The sequence below is a fragment of the Dromaius novaehollandiae genome, chromosome 9, assembly GCF_036370855.1.
Source record: "Dromaius novaehollandiae isolate bDroNov1 chromosome 9, bDroNov1.hap1, whole genome shotgun sequence".
Lineage (NCBI taxonomy): Eukaryota > Metazoa > Chordata > Aves > Casuariiformes > Dromaiidae > Dromaius > Dromaius novaehollandiae.
In genome coordinates this window covers 21,446,751-21,471,479 of record NC_088106.1, presented here as the reverse complement: position 1 = coordinate 21,471,479, position 24,729 = coordinate 21,446,751, and the positions used below count along the sequence as shown (strand labels likewise).

Sequence of the window (24,729 nt, the reverse complement as noted above, 5' to 3'; positions counted from 1 at the left end):
AAAGTCACACCAATCTAATTTCACTTCTTTCAAACCTGAGCCTGTGCATAGGCAGCACAGAGGGCAGCTGCATATTTGGAATATGCACTCTAGCACAGGGCCTTTTTGCATGAGAATTAGGAAAACAGCCACAAACACACCAAAAATCCAATGGAAAACAGAGCTACGAATTGCACATGTGACAATCACAACTGGTACAGATCTTCATCCTGTTTCTCATTTGGATATTATCCAGAAAAAAAAAAATCCTTGTTCAGATCAACATTGCGTTGCCAAAGTAACATCTCTCTAGTGAATGTTAAGATATAATTACCCTGTAAGGAATGATTCCTATTAAACATTTAACACATCTCCCTCTAATTGAAATTTAAGCTTTTGGTTGTGGTTGGGTGTCACTAAAGATGTGATTAAACATAAAATATATATAACGCTTAACTCCTTTAGGAGTGTTGGGATAGCTTCAACTAAGTAACAAACATAAATAATTTCTTGCACGCTACAAAGTTTCTTTCAAGTTTCTCGATTTTAGGCTGGTGCAGGAAGATCTCCTTCCTCGGAGGAAAGGACATCTCTCACCAAATCCCTTTCCACAGCCAGGGAAGGAATTGGAGAGCCCTTCAAATGAAGCAGGGCCGACTTCGCCCTCCGCCTTTCAGTTCTTGCCCCTTTGAAAGACTTTGTGCAGCCCCAAAAGCTCCACCTGTCTCACCTTCTCCTCAAGTCACCTCTGCCAGCACTTTTGGGGCAGGAGAAGCATTGTCTTTCCTTCACCAGAAACACAAAATGGGTGGATTTTTGAACCTCCTTAGAGCCATCGCCAGTGTTGCAGAGGACTTGTTACAGAAGACTCATTGCTGAGGGTGTTTGACTGGGTCCAGCACGAAGGTGGGCAGAGAAGGGGCCGTGAGCAAGGCTCAGAGGGAAGCAAGTTTCTCCCTCCTTTTGGGAGTCACATAACTCCCTTCGGTGTAAAACATCTACAGGATGAAAGGAAGAAAGCAAAACTGATGAGTTTTGTACGATCATTGATTTGGGGATCAAAATGAACCCATCTGTCTCTCGCATTGATCAAAGGCGTTCAAGGGGAGAGGAACAGCGAGCCCCGGTGGAAGCTAAATTAGATGGCACGCCTGCCTACACACTGCTGTGCTTGCTTTCTCCCTGCTATTAAAATCGCTCCCTGCTATAAAGCAGAGGTAGGTGAGCAAGGAGAAATTCCAGTTTTCTCACCAGCAATTGATTAAAAGACACACACAGGTTGCAAAGAAGCAAGTCCCTCCCTGAGTGCGGTGGGCAACCCCTACCCAGCTCAGAGGCCACAGCATGAGGGTGAAATTTTGGGCTCAGAAGTGACTGCAGGTGTCAGTGGCAGCTCCTGTCCTGCACTGGCTCGGAGGGGTCATGGCCACATCAGGTCCCATACAGGGCAGAGCTGCCCCGGCAGTGCCGGGAGCAGGTGGAGCCAGTTGGGTTTTTTGGCTTTTCACCTTCATTTTCCCAAACTTTTGGGAGAAACTCCCTTCCTTAGCAGCTCTCCCAGATCCACAGACATTCAGGATGGGAAGCAACTTGTGTATGATGGAGGGGGAGAGGTCAAAGGAGCTCTGCTGAAGTCCATGGAGTGACATTACTGTAACGAGAGCAGAGTGACACCCCTGCCATCTTGATTACTGTTTTATCCTGTAGACAACAGCTAAATCTCCCTCTCTATCTGTACAATTGATCAATATTCTTAACCTACCATTAATTTAAGTGAAACTTTCACTAATTTCAGCAGCGTAGCAACAGTGTTGGCAGAGACGTCAGTAAGGGGTTAAAATATTTAATCTGCAAAGGTACAATGGCAGCTTCCCAGCAGCACACCATGGTGAAAGGCATCTGCTTCCCATGCAGCCCTCTGAGAGGAGCACTTGACGCCAGATCATTAATAACGTTACACTCCTCAAGCCCCATCAGGTCTGGCTCAGAACTCATTTAGCAAGATAGAAGAAATAAAATACCCTTATCATGCCGTGTCCCTCATGGCACTCCGAGGGGCTAGAGATCAGCGCACAGAGGATGTGGAAAGAAACCAGCACGCTGCAGCCCCGGTGCTCTGACACCTCCTACCTTCTCCCATGCTCCTTTTGCATTTTCACTGCTGACGGTTGGTGTGGGAAGGATAAGGAGGGTCCTGGTGCCAGTGCTGTCCTGCCAGCTCAGCCATGCCAGGCCTCCATTCGTGCCCCTCGCATTCCCACACCAGATCCCACCAGTAAAGGAACAAATGAGAACTCACCTAGGAAACCAGCCAGACCTTTACAGGATACATCTACTGCTCAGCACTTTCCTCAAGGCCAAGCCCAGGCTGTGCAGGCAGAGCACCTGCAGCACCAGGCTCTGGAGCAGCCTGAGACACTTCCCAAAGTGTCCAGACCCCGAGCCTGAGCAGGGGACGGTCTGGGTTTCCAGGCCACCACCGGGCAGCCCGTGCTGGAGACAGTCAGAAGATGAAACTTACTGAGGCCGCTGCTGGCCGAGTTCTCATTCTCTCAGAGTGGTTTACATACTTGGCTTTAGGAGATGCTTCTTCTAGTGACTGTGCTCCTTGGGCTGAGCATAGGCCTTCTGGAAGGTGCCATGTCCAACGACCAAAAGCTTCATGTTACCCACGTAATAAATTGAAGCAGGGGCAAAAGTCCCTGAGCCCCGGATGCTACTTGCACGCCTTATCTGCACCCGGGGGGCTGCGTCTGGTGTTGAAAGACCATGTTTTGTCCTTCTGGTTTCTAAGGGGGAATTTTCTATTACAAAACACAACAGAAAAGCAAGTGTCAGAGGAGCAAGGCACCTCCTCAGGTCAGCAACACCAGCCAGGCGTCACAAACGAGCACAACAGCGCGTTGAAAACGTTAAAGCGAAGCTTCACAGCTTTCTCCCACCAGATCCTCTGGGGGAGGCCCTTGGTCTGCCTAGGAATTAAGCTACACATTCTACCTCTAATTACCATACTGTGATATTTATTCATGACTCAAGCAACAATCTATGGTGCAAAGATATCACAACAGAGCTGGTAAGAAGACTTGTTAGGGAGATGTTCTTTTAAGATGTAAAGAGCACATCTGGCCTGGGAAGGAGGGTGTCTTAAGAGTCAGAGATGAGTCCTGCTCAGATGAGTTAAACTGCATGACACAACCAAGTGTTCATGAATCCATCCTAAAAAAAGGACACACAAAACTTCTCACGAACCATAAGAGCTAGATTATTTGTACTGTGGAAAAGAAACAGCATGTGATGTACTGCAAGGAAAAAACAGAGAGCCAACCCCTGTCCCAAGGAGCTCAGTGCTCTCTGCCCCTCTGATGCCTCAGCTCTGAGTGATCTCCAACCTTAGAGATCCTGTCATTTACAAGAAACGTGCTCAAATTACCCAGTTCTTCAGCTAGCTCAGACAATTCACTGGGCTAGTGGGAACCATAAAAGGAGAGATGTCTTTATCACTGAATATGCAGAATTATTGCTGTAAACTTAAGAAAAAGTTTGGGGACCACTAAGTGTCTCACATCTTCTGAGGCCACTTGCAGCAACTTGCACATCCCAGTGTCAGACTGTCTGGGACTGTGCTCCTGGCCGCTCGTCTGATCCACGGGAGTGCCGGGAAGGGGTTACGTCCCCTGGGGACTGGCCTCTCTGATAAAGGGGCCTCTTGCTTTGACTCACTTGCACTGGCATAAGAGTGTCCCTTGCCTTGCCCCTCAGCAGGACGCAGAGTTGGCACAGACTGTGCTGGAAGCACCAGCAGTTGGACACCAGGCTGGAGCAGGTCCACAGCAAAAACTTTCCTGTGACATCCCCTTGGCCATCACTAAACCATTTAATAAAAGTTAAGGCAAAAATAGGAAAGTGCTGCAAACCAAGGCACCTGTCCGACTCAGCTCAGCTGGCCAGCCCCTCCTCAGACCATTACACTTCCTTTTTTTAAAAAGCTTCTTTTTATTAAAAAAATGACTACTTGTTACCTGTTGATCATTTAAACTGCGCACGAGTATTACACACTGTAAATTACAGATTTCCAAACCATTTTGATTTGCAGACTCTCCCAGACCCATAAAAACCTTGCAGCGTGGATTCCTGTAAATTAAACTATGGCCAACAGACCTGTTTTGCTTAGATCTCTTCTGAAGATCACATACAGGGATGGGAGCCCAGGGACACCAGCTAAAAACCACTCTTGCAGGTAACACCACTCAATCAAAGGTGTTGCAGAGCTTTTGACACAGTTAATAACTACTATTTACTGTACCTCTCTATCAATCCTTATTAAAGTATCTGCTATTTATTAACTCTTCATGAAATTTATCTGTGAATCAAACCTTAACATAAAATGGTATTTTAAAATGGTATCTACAGAAGTGCAAATAGACCCCAAATACACAGTAAGTTGTTCTTTTTTCTTGTGTTTAACTGAAATGCCATGGCTGAAGGTAGATGTTAGCATTTCCCGAAAATCTTAACAGCACCCTGGGAGAAGCCACCACCTGTCTATGCTGTCAGACTGCTTTCGCACACAGTGTCAAGATAGCACATCACCTTAAAAATCCACACACCTTCCTCAAATCTCAACACAGAAACGCAGCAGGACACCGAGAGCATTCTCCTAGTCACAAATACAAAGAGGGACATGATTTCTTATACAAATAGAATTTGAAAATAACCTTGTTGCAAATCAAGTAGCAGAATATTTCATCTCTTCAGCAATATCAGAGTCATACCGCAGGGCACAAAAGGAATAAAGAACGTAGTGAAAAAAATCTAGTCATAATTAATGGATATTTGGCTCCTGGCTAGATTGCTCATCTTACGATATCAACCCTTTACAAGTCTGTTGCAAACAGATACTGTGCCCTGAAATATTTTTTTATTTTCCTAAATGAAGCCATTTATCACTTGCCAGCATGACAGACCCAAAGAGGCCAAGACAACCTGCCTGGCTGCAGCTCTCTTGGAGAGGAGCCCACCACACTCAGCCATCCTGATCATTCCCAGCCTCTTGTCACTGATGCAAAGGATCAAACCGGGACTCGTTCCAGCAGCTACATGAAGATGCAATATTCCTCTCCTGTAATGGTGGCTCTTCTGTTTGACAAGTTCTCAGTCTGCATTTAAAACTCTTCATATGCAGAATTGATGGCCATGAAGGTGTAACAGGGAAAAATGGGAATTTTCACTCTTCAACAAGTAATTTGTATGTGAAAGAGTTGAACACGCTGAGTATCAACAAGGATATCAACAGCTAGTCCTAAATCAGCTACTAGCACATGTGCATAATTTTTTGCCTGTTAATAATCTGGCTTGTAGCCTAAAAATCGGTCATTTGTGTAATACATACTTATGTATGCTGTCTTGCTGTCAAAGTTTCATCTGCAAAGTTAAACACCTATGTAATTCTGCACATCATCAAGAATGTAGATGAGGACTTAAAGTAGTACAGGCAGCTGTATTCACTGTCCATCTTTAAGTTATTCCTTTTTTTTTTTTCTCCCCTCCAAGCAGCATAATTAAAGAGATTTTGACTCCAGTATTTCTCACCATCGCCTTTGTCTGGTGCCCCGTGACATTACTGCTCATGCCACTGCAGTGCTCTCCATCCTGCAGTGAAAGCAAAACGACAAGCTTTAGCGCTTGGAAAACACATCTCCTGTTGTACACGCTCTGCCTTGTCCAACTCCTTCCCTAAACTGCTGTTCTGTGCATTTTACCTGCCTTCAGCTGATTATTAAAGTGTGAAAGAAAAATGACAAAAAAAGTTGGCTTTTTTGGGGGGGAAATTCCATCCTAATATTGAAAAAAAAAGAGAAGTCCAGACAATCACTTTCAGAAGTGACTGAGAAATAAACCCAGCTGTAAGAATATACTATGAAATTATTACCTTTCACTGCATAAAACCTCCTCCCAGAGAACGGCCGAACATGCTCTAGTGGTTGCCCTTAAACAAAATGAGTTTCAGAAAGCAGCTTTATATACGTTTTTGGCAGAAAAAAATTGGTGTAGACCTCATGAAATCCTAAAAGCTTGAAAAGCAGTGATTGTATGAAAGCAGCCCTTTCTTACACCGTATACTCTGTTGTATGCAACTCACAACAGACATTAATGCTTTGAACACCTTTCAGTTGTGTTAGGTTTTTATAGCCCACGGGTCAGAGCGGATGCTGAATTCAGCTCCGACACATCTCCCTTCTGCAGTTTTGGTAGTTAAATTTTATGCCAGCAAAGGGCCAAGCCATGTCTCTAATAATTTTCCAACCTCACATCTTTCATTCAAAAGGTAGGAGCTGCCTTACACATTTCTACCACTATCCTCAAAGGCTGGGACAAACCGCTGTTTAATACTTTGCTTTCTCTCCCTCTTGCCACCCCAGTTCAAAGCTGACGTTTTCTAATTGCTTTCCTGCAACTATGTTGAAAGTGCTTGAACACAGCAGGAGAGAACAAGCGATCTGGAATAGCGACCCAGCTAAATTCAAGCCTGAGCATCTTTCATAACAGCAATAAGGTAACTGCGAGAACGTGCACTGGATTTTCAAGCCTGCAGTGGAGGATGCAAAGCTGGCAGCTTAAAAAAAACCCAAACCCTACAACCCTTAGACTTATAAATAAACCCATTTTGTTTGTGAGCTATTGAGCAAACAATCCAGGGATCTCCTTACCTCCGTTTTCCAGGCTGCAACTTGGCTCAAGATCAGCCTAACGTCAGTTTGCAACATCCCCTCTACACAAACCATGCTTTCGCAATACAGGCTATTTCCAAAGATATCCAACAAATTCCAACAAATTTAGTTGCTCAATTCTTGTGAATAGTCGTGAGGAACGGTCTGTATCCAAATCACCTGGATGGCTTTTGAAGTACCCATCCATAAACATTAATCACAGTAAATGCAAAATGAATCCTTGGGATGAATCCAGTGAGACCAACTTACCTGAAAAACGAAGCCACCCTTGCAGAAGGGAGACGGCGGCCAGACGATTCAGCGGTCTGGGACCTACCTGCCCCGTGCTGCCAAGTCCTGCTGCGACAGCGCAGTGACTGCGCCAGAAACAAGCCCTTTCTGGGCAGCTAGGCACTGCTGCGGGGGCAAGAGGGGGCCACGAGCAGCGCAAAGCTGGAGGCCACCCTCAGCCCTTCCCCGCAGAGCCGGGCCGCAGCCTCCCTCGAGGCCGCCTGGCCACCAGCGCGCCAAGGGCAGAGACCCCGACACCAGGCACCTTCCTCTGCGGGCAGAGCAGCCCGAGGAGCGCAGCGGCGCGGGGGCCGAGGGGATGCACGGACCCAGCACCACCGGCGACAAACCCAGCGGCTCCAACCACAAGGGAGCGGGGATCACCCCGATCCGGCAGCGGCGACACACTGCCCTGGCAGCTGCCAGACTTCCCCACGGCCGCCGCTCCGGGAAGTGCCGGCACGGACACGACCCCCCGCGCAGGTCTCCGAAGAGACAGTTTTGTGGAGGCTTTTATACACATACACAAATATTTTAATATAATGGTAACTGAAATGTTATCCATATTCTTAGTACTGTCATAATTAACTAAAAAGATATTTTTTAAATTTTGTAAAAATGACATATTTTACACATCTTCTATTTACAATTGCAATATACTTAAATGTTATAAAACATCCACTCTGACCTTTAAAATATATGTATACTAGGACTTAGTATTAGATATATTATAATTTATAGCAAACTTAGGGTTTGCTGTGTAGCTATCTGTTCAATGGAAATTTCATGATCAGCCTGGCTTAACAAAGACTGCTCAAAAACAAAAATCAACAACTGAAAAAAGATAGGAAATGTGCAAATATTGGGGCAGACAAAAAAAAGCTTGCAGTTTTAAAAAATATCACTGTGAAGACTTCCAATAAATTAAAATTATAACCCACAAATCCTTTGCTTGGCATTGTCCGTGATCAAATTAATTTTCAGTATCACTAATCTAAAAGGAAAACCGAAGGTCCTGCTGAGGCCCGCGCATCCCAGGCCTCCGTCACGCGTCCGGGTTTGAGGGGCTGGTCGCGCCCGGCGCTGCCGAGCTGCCTCTATGGATGACCCGCGAGTACGTGCGCTCCATTCCTTGCGGCTTTGCTGAGTCCTCCTTGTACGCAATCTTGCCATAAAGAAAAGAAAAAAAGATGCAACAGTGAGAGTGATCCAAGTATCTGGGTTTCTTCAGTGCTTATTCTCTAATCAGTGATTTCGTATTTGGTTTATTACATGGTACTGCTAATGACCCGACAGGGAGACCATCTCTGCTTGGGGACCCCGAGCTGCCCAGAGGCTGCAGCGAGAGGGCGGACGTCCCCCGAGCACAGGGCTCAGAGGGGCCCCGGGGGCCCACCGGCTCCTGCCAAGCAGTGGTGCTTCACGCTGCTGCCTAGGCATGTTCCTCTGACACCTCTCATGCAAATGCAACGAAGTCACCTACATTTTATACACTTGACACCTACTGACTGCGGTACAGGCATGTCGTCTTCACCAGCACCTACTGCCTGCGGTGCAGGCGGGCCCCAGCTCTGTCCATGCAGTTGTTCTGGGCACGCAGGAATCCTGCTGAGCTTAGAACATAGGGGAGCTGCAAAAACATGTCTGATAGCCAAATTTGGGCCAATTTATTGGAATGAGAACAGGCAGGCCAAGCTGAGCTGCAGACAGAGCTGCATGCTCAGAGAGAAACAGCAGCAAAACCTGCTTCGCCCTGTCCTATTTGCAGTCTTGCTTGAGGAAGTTTTTACTCTAAATAAGTTCCATCAAGCCGTACTCATAGCTATTTTTCCTGCTTCAATAAACGCAGACTGACAACCTGCCTTCGTCCCAGGAGCACTACGCTGGAGCACTCACAGAAGAAACATGGCCAACACCGCCCTCCCCTCCAGCAACAGGGACAGCAGCGGCGTCAGCTCTCGATGCCCCTGCGCTGCAGGGGGGACCAGAGCAGAGGCCTACGGCAGCACTGCCCACGTCCAGGAGTGCGGCTCCACGCCGGGCTCCCGCTGCCCACATTGCTCAGGCGTTTGCCGTTATTCGGGATACCCCAGCTCAACATGGTCAGCGCTCTGCAAAGGCAGGCACTAGCAATACCCCATTTTGCATGCAGGGGAACTAAAGTACAGACCTGCCAGGCCAGGGGTGCCTAGGACCCCATCGGCAGGTCTCCACACCCCCCACCTTTGCTCACGAGGTTTTGCTGCCTGTCAGTTGTGCTGCTGCTTGATTTAACGCCTGTGCCTAATGTGCTAACCGCAGAGCTGCTCGTGCGCTAAGCCAGCCAGATCACAGCACGAGCTGGGAGATGTTCTGGGTTTGATTCATGCATCAGCTGCCACCACATGCCCCCAAAAGCGGGATCTTCTGGCAGAGGAATGACTGAAGCATTTTTCATTTTTCCCAGGACTCATGCAATAAACATCTTCTGGTTAGAAATGTTGAGAGCAATTCTGGGTGCAACATCTCCATTTACTTAAAACAAACAAAAATCTCCCCCACCATCCTCAGCCCTCTAAGAATGAAGATGACTAAGACAAAAGGTTTTAAAGCACCATCTCCACTGCTTTTCCCCAAATCACACATACAGGCATTAAAGGAGAACACTGCAAAAACTGGGCCAGACCCAAAGTTTCACACTGCCCTTTTTGCAGGTACTCCCCAATCCTCAGATCTCTTTAAGGCAGAACTTGGCTCTTAACTAGCAACAATTATACAAATGAAATCTTGCATGGAAAAGGCTGTTTGAAATGCAGTGAATTTTGCAACTGAGCATGCTTGGGCATACGTACAATGCACACGCACGAGAGAACTTTGTATGTACAGTACAAGTGCCTCAAATTTTGCCTATTTCTGTTCCCCCCTTTTTGAGAATTTAAAATTTGGCCCTAAAAACCCATTTAGCTTTTTACCATTTATACTTTACTTTCTTCATTCTGCTTGGCTTCTTAGGCACTCTTAGCTCCCGGTGTCTCAGGCACTAGCATAAAGACTGAGTTTGACTTCATGAAAATGTCAGCAGAACATTTAAACTGAGAGGTTCTGTGTACTGCCTCTTCTCCTTTCCACCTTTTCTGAAATCTGATTATATCGTGTTTAAAAAGTAGGTGGTAGTATCTGTTTGTGCAAATCTAGATAAATAGCAGTCATTTGTGCCTCGGATACTCCCTGGCAGCTTCCAGCAAAATCAGCAAAAGCTGCAATGACAGCCGGAGAGCACAGCTGAGCACAAGGAGACTCTGTGGCACGCACGCTTTCTGTCCACACTGCCAGCTTAACCCACCTGTAATTCAGATCTGAAGCACTTCTTCCCAAGGGCATAAGAAGAATAAAGCTTGGGACAGCTGCTGCTGTGCAGGGCTGTACCCAGTCTTTCCGGGCTGCAAAAGTCCAGGCTTGCGCAAAGGCACCAAGCCGGCAGCCTCCACGGCCCCCAGAGCACGGCTAAATCTGCATGTTAGTTGCACCTACACGCAGGGTGGTGGGCGAGCTTGGCTTACTCGATCAAACCTCAGTCCCCAGGGCACTTTCTGCTCTGTTGGCTCCTGGCCCCCATCCCGCTGCACCGTGTGGCATCTGGCGGGTGCTTTGGCATTAGGAGGCTGCTGTGGACCTGCCCCACCGACCTCCCCGAGGTCACGACTAGGATCCTAAGAGTTGAAGGAACACACCTCAAACACGTCCACGAAGAGGAGTTCACGTACACCCTGGCTTTTTTGCTTGAACTCCCTGAGCAAGGGAGTCATTAGACATGGAACTTAATGAACATAGCATGTAGGAAAACCAGCAAGTGAGAAAGTACATGACATTAAATGAAAAAGTAGATGTAAGAAAAATGAACATACCACTTTTGGTTATAGTATTGAGGGAAATGTTAGACAGGGAAGAAGAGAAGCTGTATAAGCAAGGACCGTGACAGAGCTGTCAGAAAAGAAAACACAACAAAACAGAGAAGAGAAAAAACATATGGTGATGAAAGAGTCACTACCGGCGGGTGAGCAAACACAACCCTCTTGAACGCGACAGTGGGAAAGACGGCAAATCTCACTGTCGTGGCAAGGAACAGTGCAGCGAGGGCAGAGCCGTGAGCTTTCCCACTGCGAGATAAATATTTCTGCTACAATCTACAGCGTGTCATTTGTCTGGGGCCGATGCTCTGCTGAGAAGTAGGGAGTCCGTGCATTGCAAGAAGGCTCGAGCTGTGCCAAAAAGCCATCCTGCTCGGCAAGCTGGGCTTTCATTTAAAAAGTTGCCCCACAGGGAAGGCAAGGGGAAGGCTAGTTTTCAGTAGGGACTTTCAGAGTATGTTGATTTTGATTAAACAGATGACAATTTTGACTTTTGCTGGATGAACTCTGATGTTATTAAATGTAATGTATTAATGTTACATATCGACATATTAATATAGTTATGTACAAATAATTTTGTAATATTCAGTCTCCAACTACATGAAGAAACCTCAGAGCTCATTGATATAAAAATGAATAGAGGTGTAAGTATTTAATAGCATTCACTGAATGTATTTTGTGAACACTGAAACTCATGAGCTGCTTGTAATTAATTTAACTATTCATTTTTCATTTTTGTGGGGAACAGTAGTTCATGTAAGTCATACGGTACTGTCTCTGCACATTGACAGTACTGCAAAAATAACTGCCACAGGAGAAGCATCAACACTCAATAACACATGATGCTTTTAACACTTACTCGTTTAATGTAACAAACAATCTAATAAATATTAATTATGATAACATTAATGGAATGTGTGAGATTCACAAAGCCTTACACTCCTAACCAGGAAGAAAGCACAGTTTGCAAAACAGCAGCCACCGCCACTGGGCCGCACTCTTACCTGGCACGTACCAGGCCGTCAACGCAATTACACGTTCATACCCTATGAAAATTTAGCTTGATACCACAGTAATAACAATAATGGAGCAAAAAAATCAATGGAAATTGTTATTCTCCTCATATGTGAAGATGAATAACATGGTATGGTCCAATGAGAGGTGAATTAGACACACTTCTGTGAGACACCGTCATGGATACCAACAGTTAAACAAAGAAAGTGTATACAGTGCTTGTGTGTGCTATAGGCACCTGGAAGTGCAGTGCAGTCATTAGAGAATAAACATTTCTCAGGTGCAATCACAGGTGGTCTGCACACAACCACGCAGAGAAAAAATGAAGCAGGCTTTAATTTCCACTTTAGTGGGCAGAATCACTCTATGATTTAAATTAAATGAGAAAACATAAATAAGTATCTGCACAGACACAGTAATGGAATAGTTGAAAGTGTGAACTGAAGTCCAGTTCAGCATTTTGGGACGCATATTATATAACACAGCCAGGCACGCTAATCTTTCTGAAATTGCTAACATTTGAAATGGAGTTTCAACATGGCATATATTTTGACACTGCATTAAAAAAAAAAAAAATCATTCTTGCTCTGAAAGCTGAATACAAATAGAAACTATAAAGAGATCTCCTCCAGTTATAAGCTTGGTCCTAAAAGCAATTTTCTATTTTAATTAAGTACTTGCATCGCAGCTTCAGGATAAAGCAAGCAAATCATAAAATACTAGCTTAATTGATTATCTTCTCATGCCTCTAGACCTCAATCCTCATTTAGTCTCAAACATATTCAACTTTTCAATATGTAGCCAGACAGGCAAAAATGACAAATCTTTGTTCATCAGATTCATTATATATAATACAGGTGGATTAAAAAAAAAAAAAGAGTGGAAGCAAGTTTGCTCAATGACTGTTGCACTGCCAATTTTTACTGCCAGCATTTTGCTCTACAACTTCATTTGTCAGTAGAAGAAACAATCAGCCACCCTCATTCACCCCCAGCCAGCATCAAAATAGAAGGTCTAACCTGTTCATTCATAACTGCAGAGAGCTCACTGAGCATATCCTTATAATGAGACTTCATTTCTCCCTGATATTCAAACTGGTCCTCCTTAATAAGGCGTTCGTTGACATCAAGAGCATGCCCACATGCTTCTGCAAACTGCCTACAAGCACAAACACACAAAGAACCACCATATAAATATTCTAGTAATGAAAAAGAAATATACATGCAACTACTTCTCTTCCTCCCCTGGCAAATTATACCTTGTTAGAAGAGAATTTCAGAACTCATTCTCAGATCAAGAGGAGCATAGGCTAATGTGATAGACCAAAACTTCAGTAAATGCTTTCCTGAGAATGATTGGTAAGATTGGGTAAACGCAGATGTAAATCAGTCTGGTTCAATTCAGTGATTCATTCTGCTTTAATGTCACTCTGCTTGGTCATTTATTCATACTAGGCAGCGGGTGGCAAGTCTAGACCTCACATTTACCTGAAGATTTCCTTCAGAAGCTTAACTTGATTATCAGGGTATCTTTTAGCATTTGTTTCTTCAAGAAAAGCTCGAGCATAGGCCATTGGTCCTGCATTGACCTGGGGAAAAGACACATAGATTAGGGTGCAGAGGACAGCCAAGATTACAGCCTGTAACTCTCATATATCCTAAGGCCGTGGGGCTGGCTGGCCTCAGGCAGTCGAGTGGGTGTGAAAAACATCTGATCAGTCCTGTTGTTGCCTGGATGAAACTCCAAGAGTTTACTAAGAAAAAGGGAGCTTACATAAACTGAAGATCTGTGCTTGCCTTTGAAGGTGCTCAGCCAGGCAACATCTAGAAAGCTACATATTTGAAGAAAATGACCAAAGTAATCCGAACAAAGCTCCCTTTGATATAGCTGCATGCTTGGCTGTGTGACAGGCAGTATCTTAAAATGGCACAAGATGGACTGATTAGAAAGGTCTTAACATTTATTTAGAGAAGATCTGACAGAATTATAGTTGCACATAAAATTCAACATGCTTAAACACCAATGGAAAGATTTTCACCATCTTAAGTTTTTAGAGCAGAATCCAACAGCACCGGAATACAAGATATGTCCAGAAGCATAAAATAGACAAAACATGGCTGGAACGATGGAAATCCCAGAATAGGAATTTAGGCAGATGCATAAAAACAAAGACAAATTGTCATTACCTTGACACTGACGCTCCCTTGGAGTTTGAGCTGCAGCCTAATCATGTCCACCTCCTCCATCGTGCAGAGCTGATTGAGTTCAGAGACCTTTTTGGACATCTCATCAATTGCTACTTCGATAGGGTTCAGCTCTGTGCTTGTCTGGCTTACAACTTGAATACGCTTCTTCACATAGGGGAACAAGTGACTGGCTACTCAAAAGCAAGAAATTTATCAGAGAAATTCACCCAAAACAAGATAGTAATTATAAAAGCAAAACAATTAAATCAAAGGTTTAGACTGTATTAACTTTTGACTCTGTTGATCTCTATCAATAAAAATTAACAGTTCTAATCACCAAATATGCAGTAGTGACTCAGCAGGTCCAACCTGAATTTTTGAGGCACCTGTAACTGAGAAAGTACTTCCTTTTGAATTCACCACGGTGCTACTGAGCTCTGTCAAATCCACATGGCAGAAAGCTATCACCACTCGGATTTTAAAATCTACAGATTTCTTCCTCTGAATTAAAGGTCGAAATCATAACCCTGTGCTGAACCTCAAACACCTCAAAAGTCCCACCAAGTATGTTTCAAGCTAGAGGCAGCAACTCCAGGGCTTAGCTGAATTGGAGTCATTCACCCCTAAACAAATTATTAAAACATCAGTCTTAAAAAAAGCAAGCAGGTACTTTTCTCATTCAACCTAAATACTGTTGTATTCTCTAATGGGAGCTGAGCCATTTTCACATATCTCAAGGGGTCTGGCAGAGACGCAGTATTGCACATTACATCTGACTTAAGCTGTGCTGTCTAACAACCTCTCCCTGATTTCCCTACACACTTTGGAAGGTCTCCCAAACTCTTATGTCTTCCCTCCTCCAGTGACCATATGCTGCAAGTCAGCTCAGACCAAAATGAGTTCCAGTTTACAGGGCGGCTGCTTCCCTGGGCAGCAGGGGACCAAGGACTTCCCGTGCTGGAAGCACAAGCTACAACCAGGCACAGTGAAGCACCAGCAACCCACAGACTGCAGCCAGATGGTTTCTCTGCACAACGTGGGCTGCAGGGCCCTGAGCAGTTACTGCTCCAGCTAACCTGTACCTCTGCTGAAGCACAAGAAACTTCCACTGCTCCTCCAGGCATACTGGCCAACCTCATTTTCTTCTCAAACTAAGGGCATTCTTTTTTACAAAGGCAACAAATGAACGTATTTGATTTCCTCCAAGGGGGGGGGGGGGGGGGGAAGTTTCCTTTACAGAAAAGCATTGAGGTGAAGCAAATGCCAGGGGGAAAACACTGGAGAAGAGAAAGGTTAAATTCCCACCTAACACTGAAGATGGAGCTTGGCTGAGACCGCTGGGAGAGGAAAACAACATGCAACAATCTAGGGAAAATGTTCTGCTGGAAGAACAACCTTCTCCATTTTGGCCACACATACCATAACAGGTGCGCTTTCAAGTCAGTGAGGCTACCTCCTTCAATACAGATCTCCAAAACCACCTAGCACTGCTCAAGTACTGAAACAAAATGGAACCAAACTAAACTAAAAAAGCCCCAACGTGCAAAACCACACACAAGCTGCTCTTCCTTTTCTCTTCTTACTAGCAAAGCTGTGTCACATAACAAGATGCCCCCAGACATGAGTGTGTCTTCTCTGACTTGTCAAAACAAAACTTTCAGGTGGCTAAGCCTAGACTGTAAGCAGCTTTCCTCACTTTGCCCTTTGGGGGAAGCATATGCACTGCAGTCAGTAGAAAACTGGACTTTCTGTCATTCAGAAGCTTTTGCTGTGAACATCGGCCTCTCTGCTCACTGCTGCTCACAAGAACGACGCTTGCATCTCAGACGGCTCTCATGCTCCCAGCCAAAATTCAGACAGGTCAAGTTTCAGTAGTAGTTTCAAGGATGCCTCTTTAAAAAGAAATTTCAGTCATGATGAGGAACTATTTTCTGTTTAACATGACTCAGTAAGAACAAAGTGCTCCATCCGTTCCTGTCTTAAAGCAGTGACTGCACCTACTGAGCTGAAGACTCACCTCTCACTTTTAAAAACACTGTATAACGCATCCTATTTCCATTTTGAACAAATATTCATATCTGCTAAGATTTATTCTTCTTAAAAGAATAGGTACCCTGCCTTGCTCTTTGACCTGTTAGCAACGAAAACAGCAAGGGCTCCGAGTGCTAGGCTGCCTCCAGCAGAACCACTCCCAAATTACATCACCATAAAAACAGTAAGATGTCTATAATAAGGAAAAATAAGAACTGGTAATTCCACAACTGAAAATAACTTTACCTAAGATGGTCAGCAGGACTGTAAGAAAGCGTACTTTGCAAAAGGACACAGTGAAAAGATTACTTATCATTCTGCATAACATACTCTGCCTGCTAACTGCGGAAAAAGCAGCACAAAAACCTGCACTATCCACTGCTGTGGCTGACCGTCAAAGGTGAGCTGGGAGCAGGGGACAGCAACAGCAAACGTACTTGTGAGGATCGTGCGCCTCTTGCACTGCTCTTCTACTCCTCCGTGCTTTTTTCCTGAGAGCGTGAAAGGTGTTTCAAACACAAAGCGGTTGATGTTGTGATGCATTTCGAAGTCGGTCTTTCGATCTTCAGCTTCTTTCTCTTCAAAGAAAGGTGTGACATACGTGACCTGGATATAGGCATATTTTGGATCCAAGTCTTTGGGGTTGACCTGTTTAACAGAGGCAGACAATGAAACTGTTAAGTGTAACAGATGCCTTGGCAGTATGTTACAAGTCTGATGCTTTTGTCTATTGCAGCATTATAGACAAAGAGCGAGACCTCCAAAGGCAACATTCAGACCACAAATTAATACAAAGGTATTAACTAAGAGGCCCCTAAAAACAGTGAGATTTTTGAATACAGCTAATGGCAAAAGCAGATGAAGGCTAAATGACAGAGAAGACAACCAGGCTCTGCAGGTCTCTGCTATGATAAACACCTGCATTTGCACTCTTCCCACTGACAGGAGACAGCGATGCCCTGCTACAGCACTGTCATTTCCATACAGCACCTGCCAAGCTATAACGTCAGGATCATTTTTTCTGTTATAAAACTAAGGCCATAGGAGTTCACATATACACTCAGTTCACATTCATTCAAAAGACAGCCCTGATAACATGTAGATGCACCATCATGTGATGTTAAATGTTTGTCTCTCAGAAGCTGTTTGACAGAAAGAGTGATGCTAAGCTGCGGAGCGAAGGACGATGACATGATCCCGTGTTTCAGTGGGTAACCCCACTTCTTATTTCACAGGCACCAACTGTTGACTTAGGGCTAAACCCTGCTCAGTGGCAGAGCGTAAGGGTGCGTGACGCATTGCAGTACTACCCAGATGCATTACCTGCATTACGAATCACAAACCATGGGACAGAGTCTGTCGCAGGGCCTGTATGCTCATTCTCACATATATGGGCAGGCCAGAGAAGGTGGGAGCCTTGTGTGTCGACCGTTACAGCTGAACCAAGGCAGAGGACAGACAGAGCACGGTGTGCCGGATGTAAAGCTAACAGATGTTTAAGTGTCCCTTGTCTTGTTTCCCTCTTGCTTCAGTTTGTGCTCAAGCTCCTGTCTGATCTCTGCTCCATTTGCACCTCCCTGCAGTCATTATTTCTTTTACTGTGGCCCTCTTGTAACACCCACTGATCCCTCCAGAATAAACGCTACGGACTGGCTATGCTCTCATGTCTCCCTCTTGCACAGAGATATCCCATCTTTCGTACCTTGTTGGAATCCTGGATTATCTTCACATTTTCTATTCCAAACTTGTCTGCGTACAGTTTCAGCAGCCTCTGAGAGATCTCAGACAAGCCAGTTAATTTGGGTTCTTTATAGATATACTCTTTTCCTTCCTCCTCTTCAAAAAAACCCTGTATGGAAAGAAATGAAAGGATACAATGAACACAGCAGGCAGGGAAAAATGTGAATGAAAGCCTTGATTCCTAATGCAAGCACATCTATATATCCTCTGGAGCCTCCACAATGCCATTTCCAGCACCTAAGTTAAAAGCTTACCTTCCTCCACTCCTAGCATACACATACCCAGATGTCTGCATTTATACTGGTTCAGTATCTCCTAAGCTACCCAGGAAATAACGCACACACATTTATTAATGTAAGATATCTAGTGGTTTAAACAGTGACAGTGCTTTCTCTAGAATGCTGCACCGTGTGAATGATGAAGAAACCCTAATGAATTCAAAATTGGACGTTAAAAAATATTTTATCATCTGGTTAAAATCATCTAGCTAAACTACTTCTGCAACACTCTGCAAACCCTTTTGGCTATCGGACATGGGTTTAGCGCTTGCTGCCGGGGATGCGCGGCTGCGCCTGGGCTCTGAGCAGCGTGCCACCTCCCGGCACGTCCTGCCTGGGCGCCACACGCACAAGCCGAGCCGCTGCAGCGCCTGGCCCTGGGCTGCCAAACCACATCCCGGGACGACAAGCACGGCTGTCGCACGGGAAGCTCAGCTGAGCTGATCCGAGTCTGCGCCGGCGCCGGTGAAGAGGAACTCTGATGGCACCTTCAGAGGCAACAGGGAATTGCAGTGTTTTCACAGACGATTAATAAATTATTCATGTTAAAAAAAAAAAAAATCACGGCGACTGTGCTCCTCTGCAAAAAAGGCCAATCTTGTTAAGGTCATTTACTTATTCCACTGGATGCAACCAGCAGAGCTCTAACAAAAAGCTCTGCTGAAGAGCTGCGCGGGAGCCCGGCAGGCTGCAGAAGGAACGCCGACCTCAGCAAAGCAACCCAACGCAGCCTCCGCGCAGGCGAGACATGCGCCGCCGCGACGCACACAGGCAGCGCCCGCGGCAGCCCCGGGAGCAGGTGGCATCGGCTGCCGCGAGCCGGTGCCCTGCCAGGGCCTGCTTCCTCCTGGGACTTCGGCAGGGTTAAACACCGCAGCGGGGCCCAAACGCCCCCTCTTTTGCCTGAGCGGGGAGCAGCCCAGGGGAGCGCACCGCAGCTGCAGGGACCAAGGGGAAGCGCAGACGGCGTTCACGCTGTCAGACCCAAGGCCCTTCAAACCTAACCGCGAGGCGGCTCGCGCGCCCAGCTGCAGCGCGCCTTGGCCAACTGAGCTCTGCCCAGGGACAGAGCACCACCAACAAACGAGGCCACGAGCTGTCCCCAAAATCTCAGTGGAAGGTACTCGGGCAAAAAGCGGCCTTCTCATGTTGAAGTATAGTGCAACTTTGGTCACGGGGGGGGGAAAAAAAAAAAGAAAGAAAAAAAAGGCAGAAGAGATTTGGTTACTGAAATTGTAGTCTAGGCAAATATTTACAAAAAGTACATAGAAGAACTAAAATAAATTAGCTGTAAATGTCCATGTGTGTTTAGGAATAAAGCCCTAAGCTTTATTTCAACAGGGATTAAAGTATACATGCATCTTCCCTTCGGTCAGGGCAGGGAAATTTGTCTTTGCTAATCGGGCAAGCGCGAAGCGCGCCGTGGGCATGACCAGAAACAAATGGCCACCACCACCACCAGCGGCTCCTCGGACATTATCCTCACACGGCTTCACCATGACCTTCTAACGCAGCGCAGTTTCTAACAGTATTATCAATTAAACCCCACAGGCATGTGAAGAACTTCACAGGTCATTAGAAGACAAATCTAGAGCTCAGAAGCTAACACTCTCCCCATAAACATTTACTGAGCTGGGCAGGCAATCGACTTGCTATTGATTTCCCAGAGAAAGGATCTGCAGGATCATAACCTGGTTTCTGATCTTGTTTCCACTGAAGCAAAACTGCTTTAGGTGAAAACAGCTCAAAGCTTCATTAGTTCCACGCAATCTTATTCAAACAGGCTGCTGAGGACTGCTGCTGTCAAAAGCCATCTGATGTTGTTATCATTCAATTAAAATGTATTGGGGAAAAAAAAACCCACCCCCAAAATGCGCTTTCCAAATTAATCACGCAGCAAGCTAGACTACAGCTTACTCCCTTGGACAGCACTACAAGCGTCTGGTAGCTGCACACACTGTTTGCAGAGAAGTGCCAAACCTGCGTGCTGACGCTGCGTGGCACACAGATGATATCTGCGTTAATGCTTTTGCTCGCCCTTTCCCTCCCCCCGGCCCCCCCAAACGAGTAATGGATTTCGTCTTGCCTCTAATGCAAGAGATATCTTTTAAGTACATACTCCCTAGAGTATTTCAACTGACAAGTGACAAGCATAAGTTAATTGGGAGCTATAAATAATCCTGCCTGCCATATGCTACATGTCTGGCAAAGACCACTGAAAGTGAGATTAAGTGCTTTTTAGGAGCCAAATATCCTCCAGTTCAAGAATTCTAAAACACGAAGCAGCCGAGGTCACGTTATCAACGCACACCCCTGGGTTGTTTTCATCCTGACGGTTATTGCCTTGCAAGAACAGTGCAGCTTCACAGATGAAAACTGCTACATGGATCAGCCGAACGTAATGGACGGGAAGCGACCTCCCGGGGAAGAGGTTTTTGGTTTCTGCTGAACTTGGATTTGCCGAGAGTCAAGCTGTGACCTGGGAAAGGCAGCCCGGGAGCGCTGCGAGGGCCGGCCCTCATGTGCACCCGCCGCCCCGGCCCACCGGGCTCACCAGAAGCCAAGCCTCTCGGCAGCGCTCTCCTGGAAGAGCCGCCCTGGCCCGCAGCCGGCGCGGGGAGGCAGAGCTGCTGCTTGTGTTCAGCTGCTCTTCACGCAGCCAGGTGCATCCTGGCAGGGAACGGCAGCGCTGCCTCGCCCAGGCTAAAATGGGCCAACGGGGCCAAACCCCTACTGGAACATATCCCGCTAGGATTGAGGAGAGGGGGGAAAAAGAAGAGGAAAAGGGCATCCCAGCAGCTGATTTTCCTCAGAGCCACAGACAACCTAGCCTGTACTGTTCTTCAAGGGTACATAATCCGGTTGCACAGTAAGATCTCAAAGTTGTAATTTTTCCCCATCTTAAAGAGCATGAAAGCAATGTTTCAGATTACTCAATACATGGTTGCTGTGGGTCTAGAGAGGCTGTGTTGAAAGCCTTGCTGAAACACCAAAACTCACCTGCATGGAAGTAGCCATTCTGTGAGTGTTTATGGAAATGAAAGAGGTGCTTTTGCCAATTTAACAGGAAAAGCAAGAATTGCACAGATGTCTTTACACCGAACACACAACTATAGCTGATAAGGGCCGGGAATTAAAGTTTTTGAAAGGATCCTTCCCATCTATACCAGTGAGCCAGTGTCCACATCACCTCCTATAGTAAGTGGGCTTCTTGCATTCTCCAGTAAGGAAACTACTATGGCCATTTTATCATGTAAGAAAGTCTGAATCACATTTGAAAGAGGCGAAACATCCTCTGATCTTCAGACATAAGAAACCCTGCTGTCCGCTTACCACAGTGAAAACCTTTCCAACTTTTACAGTTTCTTGCACAGATGGGAGAGAGAACAAAACCTCCCCTGTACCCTTAGGTAGCACTGCTCTGAAAAGTCTTTAAAAGGAGTAAGACTCCTTAAGTATATCAGCAAAACATGAGTTTTCAGCTATTCAGCATATTTAAAAGCTGCACTTTTTTTTATACAAGAAGGATCCTGACCTCTCAAAACACTCATCTGTGAATTAAGTCATCGGAACATCACTAGTGTGGCCACTCGGTGGTGCAATGAGATGCCATCACAGGCCCTTACCAGAGCTTGCAGTCTGAAACATCGCAGCAGCCATGATCTCACGCTCTCTGAACTGGCACGTAAAGTGCTCTGGTAAAGAGGACCCACTACATCCTCCCTAAGGACTACAGCACTATTTGCTCAACCCATCCTTTCAGATGGTCCCCGCAGCACTGCAGCGACCAAATACCGCCTTGGCCTTTGCATGAAGATAACCAGTTTTCACTTGCAGCTGCAGATTTTCTTTTTCCACCAAGAATCCCTAAAATTCTCCCTGCTGACGCTGCAAAATAAATACAGCATTTGTACTATTTTTTGTCCACTATTTGTTTTCTTGGTATTTTATTTCAGTTAAGTACAACCAGTATGTTTTTTTTATACAATAGAACATATTTATTTATTTTATATATGACTAAAATATTTAAAGAATACATATGTGCAATAGTATACTGTTTATATGTGTGTGCTTACATATGTATTTATCCATGGGTATTTACAGTGTAATGCATCTGCAACACTGAAAAGGAGTCCCATACCTACATACTGAGCGTCCCATACCTACATACTGAGCATCCTGCTGTGGGATCCTTTGTAGTGGCCTGAGCAGAGCAATTCATATTTACAACAATTTAATTGTCTAACATGAGTAAAACCTGCAGCTGTTAGCTTTTGGGAAGAAGTGTGCAAAATCTGCCAGAAACAGAAAAAAGGAATTGCTTACAGCATGTTAAACGAGTTGGCTACTGAAACCGGCTGCAGGCCTGCAAGAACTCTTGGCAATAAAAGGGACAGAAGGCCACATTCCTTCCACCTACACAGTGAAAATGGAAGCAAGTGGCACACGGGAAAAAGGGACTGACAGAACTACAGAAAGGATGCCTTCCAGAGGGAAAAGTATGCAGGGACAACCAATATATAGGAATGGACAATTCTCTATCTTTCCTTCCTGGTCAAGCCTTACCTATAATTGTTATACCTGACACGGTGCTTGGTGCATTGGAAAACCTTCTGCATTTGAGGATATTCCTTAATCAGTTCTGTGCATTCAGTCATATTTTCCTTGATACATGAGGCACAAGAAACACTGATGGGAATTATCTGCCTTTAAGTATTTGCACTGTGCCATACACTTTTGTTACTATGCCTCTGCAAGAAGCAAAACAGAGCAGTCCCACTGTCTACCCCATAAAATCTCCTCTGGAAAAGGAAAGAAATAAGCTGTGCTTGTTTGCATTTAGAGCTCAGTATCCATGTGCACCAGTAAACAAACCAAGCAATATGCAGCTGAGAGAGTCATAGGCTTTAGAGCATTAAAGCTGTTTAAATGAAGTTGCCCTTATGGCACTGGCAGCTGAAAAGTCATTGCACTGTAATGGAGATTTTAATACAGTTTGACAGCACTGCTGCAGCTAGATTACCCACTTACAGCTAGCTTTGAGTCCTGGGCTCGGACTTCTGGGATGGATGGCACACACCTGCGCTGCCGTGGGGAGTGAGAGCCCTGGCACAAAGCTGTAGGTAGGAGACCCCAGTTTCTCCTCCGCTGCTCCCATTTTGAGGAAGATTGGGCAGAAGGAAAGCTCTACCCTTCCTCAGGTGCTGCTTGCTTTCTCCTTGCATTTGGCAAGCTCAGTTTTGATAGCCTGTGTGAAGAGCCAGGACTTTGTCACTGTCCTCTGACTCCCAATTCGGTCGCTCCCAGGAGGCAGCGTCAGGCATGCGCTTCCACTCTGCCCCGTGGGCTCCAAGCACAATGGCAATAGATCTTGGTCTGACACACCAGCCTTACTCTTTGCAGCTGCTGCACAGGCCAGGAAAGCAGTCTTGCATTCAAACAGCATTAATGCTACACTGAATTTTCCAACAGAGAAAGAAGAGGTCCAATCCTGCTCCCAGTGAAGTTGAGAGAAAAACTTTCACTGAGATGAGGTGACACAGCATTGGGCCCCACAGTGCACACGCAACATGGTGACAGATTCAGCTTTGTAATTCAGGTAACCGAACAAGCAAAAATTAGTTTTTAAGATGCAACAATGAATGAAACAACGTTATTTCATCTGGCACAAACTGAAGAATCAAGAGCACAGGAACGTTAATGTTAAGTAACAGTACAGGGGAGGATGAAGGATGTGTGAGGAGAATTAAACAAAGCATGCAAAAGAACTAGACTTACCACAGCCTTGAATAAGATCAAAAGGAGAAAAGAGCAAATTTCTGCATTAAAATCTAATTAGCAAACAGAATGATTCACATCAATCTGTTGTTTACACACCTGACTATTTTAGAGTAAAGAAAATTGTACATTTGCCAAACAGGTCTTAAAAGAACGCTGGACTCCTACACTGGGTTGTAATGGGAGAAAGCACAAAATAATGCCGAGGAAGTGCTTTGAGGATGCTGAAGCACAGCAGAGGGAATAAAACTACTCTATAGTATATTGCATAGAATCAGAGGGGGCCTGAAAGCAGAAGTGAGAGTTAGCAAGGAACAACAAAAGATCTACTGCATACAGCTCTGCTTTAAGGTCTTCTAGAAATGAGGACCAGATACCAAAGATGTTACTCCGGTTTTATTTAAGTTTTACTCTTAAAACTGCCCTGGCCTCAGTCTCAGCTTCACTTGAGAAAGTTGTGAACTAAAGCTGACGTACATGTCTGTCCTCCATTACACCACTGTAAATCCACAGCAGCAGTTTACACAGACGCAGCTGAGTGCTCTTCTGAGTAAAATCCTCCTTAGTTTGACCCATGATGCACTTTTTGTCCAACCATTCATTGCAAAATGTTTCCCTGTTTTAGCTTCCTTGAAATACATTATGATTAGAAGAACACGGCTGAAACCTGAGAATCCGTTGAGACAAAAGAACGTAAGTTGACTTACCTGCCCATAAAATGCAACCCGGTAGTATCGCCCAAACAGACGTTTCTCAGAATTCACTACTTCTGCAACCTTCAGGTAGGAGCGGTGGATGTCATAGTACAAATCAGACAGTCTCTGCACGAAGTGAGAGC

The 24,729-nt window shown here is 45.4% G+C and overlaps 1 protein-coding gene across 10 annotated transcripts in view; it reads right to left on the bottom strand.

Moving 5' to 3' along the window:
- Window positions 1-7,488: 7,488 nt before the first annotated feature.
- Window positions 7,489-24,729, bottom strand: part of DOCK10 (dedicator of cytokinesis 10) — a 168,916-nt gene continuing 151,675 nt past the window's right edge. For all 10 annotated transcript variants that reach the window (XM_026109667.2, XM_064516907.1, XM_026109660.2 and 7 more), the window contains 7 exons: window positions 24,599-24,712; window positions 17,798-17,944; window positions 16,533-16,743; window positions 14,065-14,255; window positions 13,366-13,466; window positions 12,898-13,036; window positions 7,489-8,142 (listed from right to left, as the gene is read on the bottom strand). In XM_026109667.2, the coding sequence (XP_025965452.2) occupies window positions 8,023-8,142; window positions 12,898-13,036; window positions 13,366-13,466; window positions 14,065-14,255; window positions 16,533-16,743; window positions 17,798-17,944; window positions 24,599-24,712 (1,023 nt within the window). In that variant the 3' untranslated portion in view covers window positions 7,489-8,022. The remainder of the gene's footprint in view (window positions 8,143-12,897; window positions 13,037-13,365; window positions 13,467-14,064; window positions 14,256-16,532; window positions 16,744-17,797; window positions 17,945-24,598; window positions 24,713-24,729) is intronic.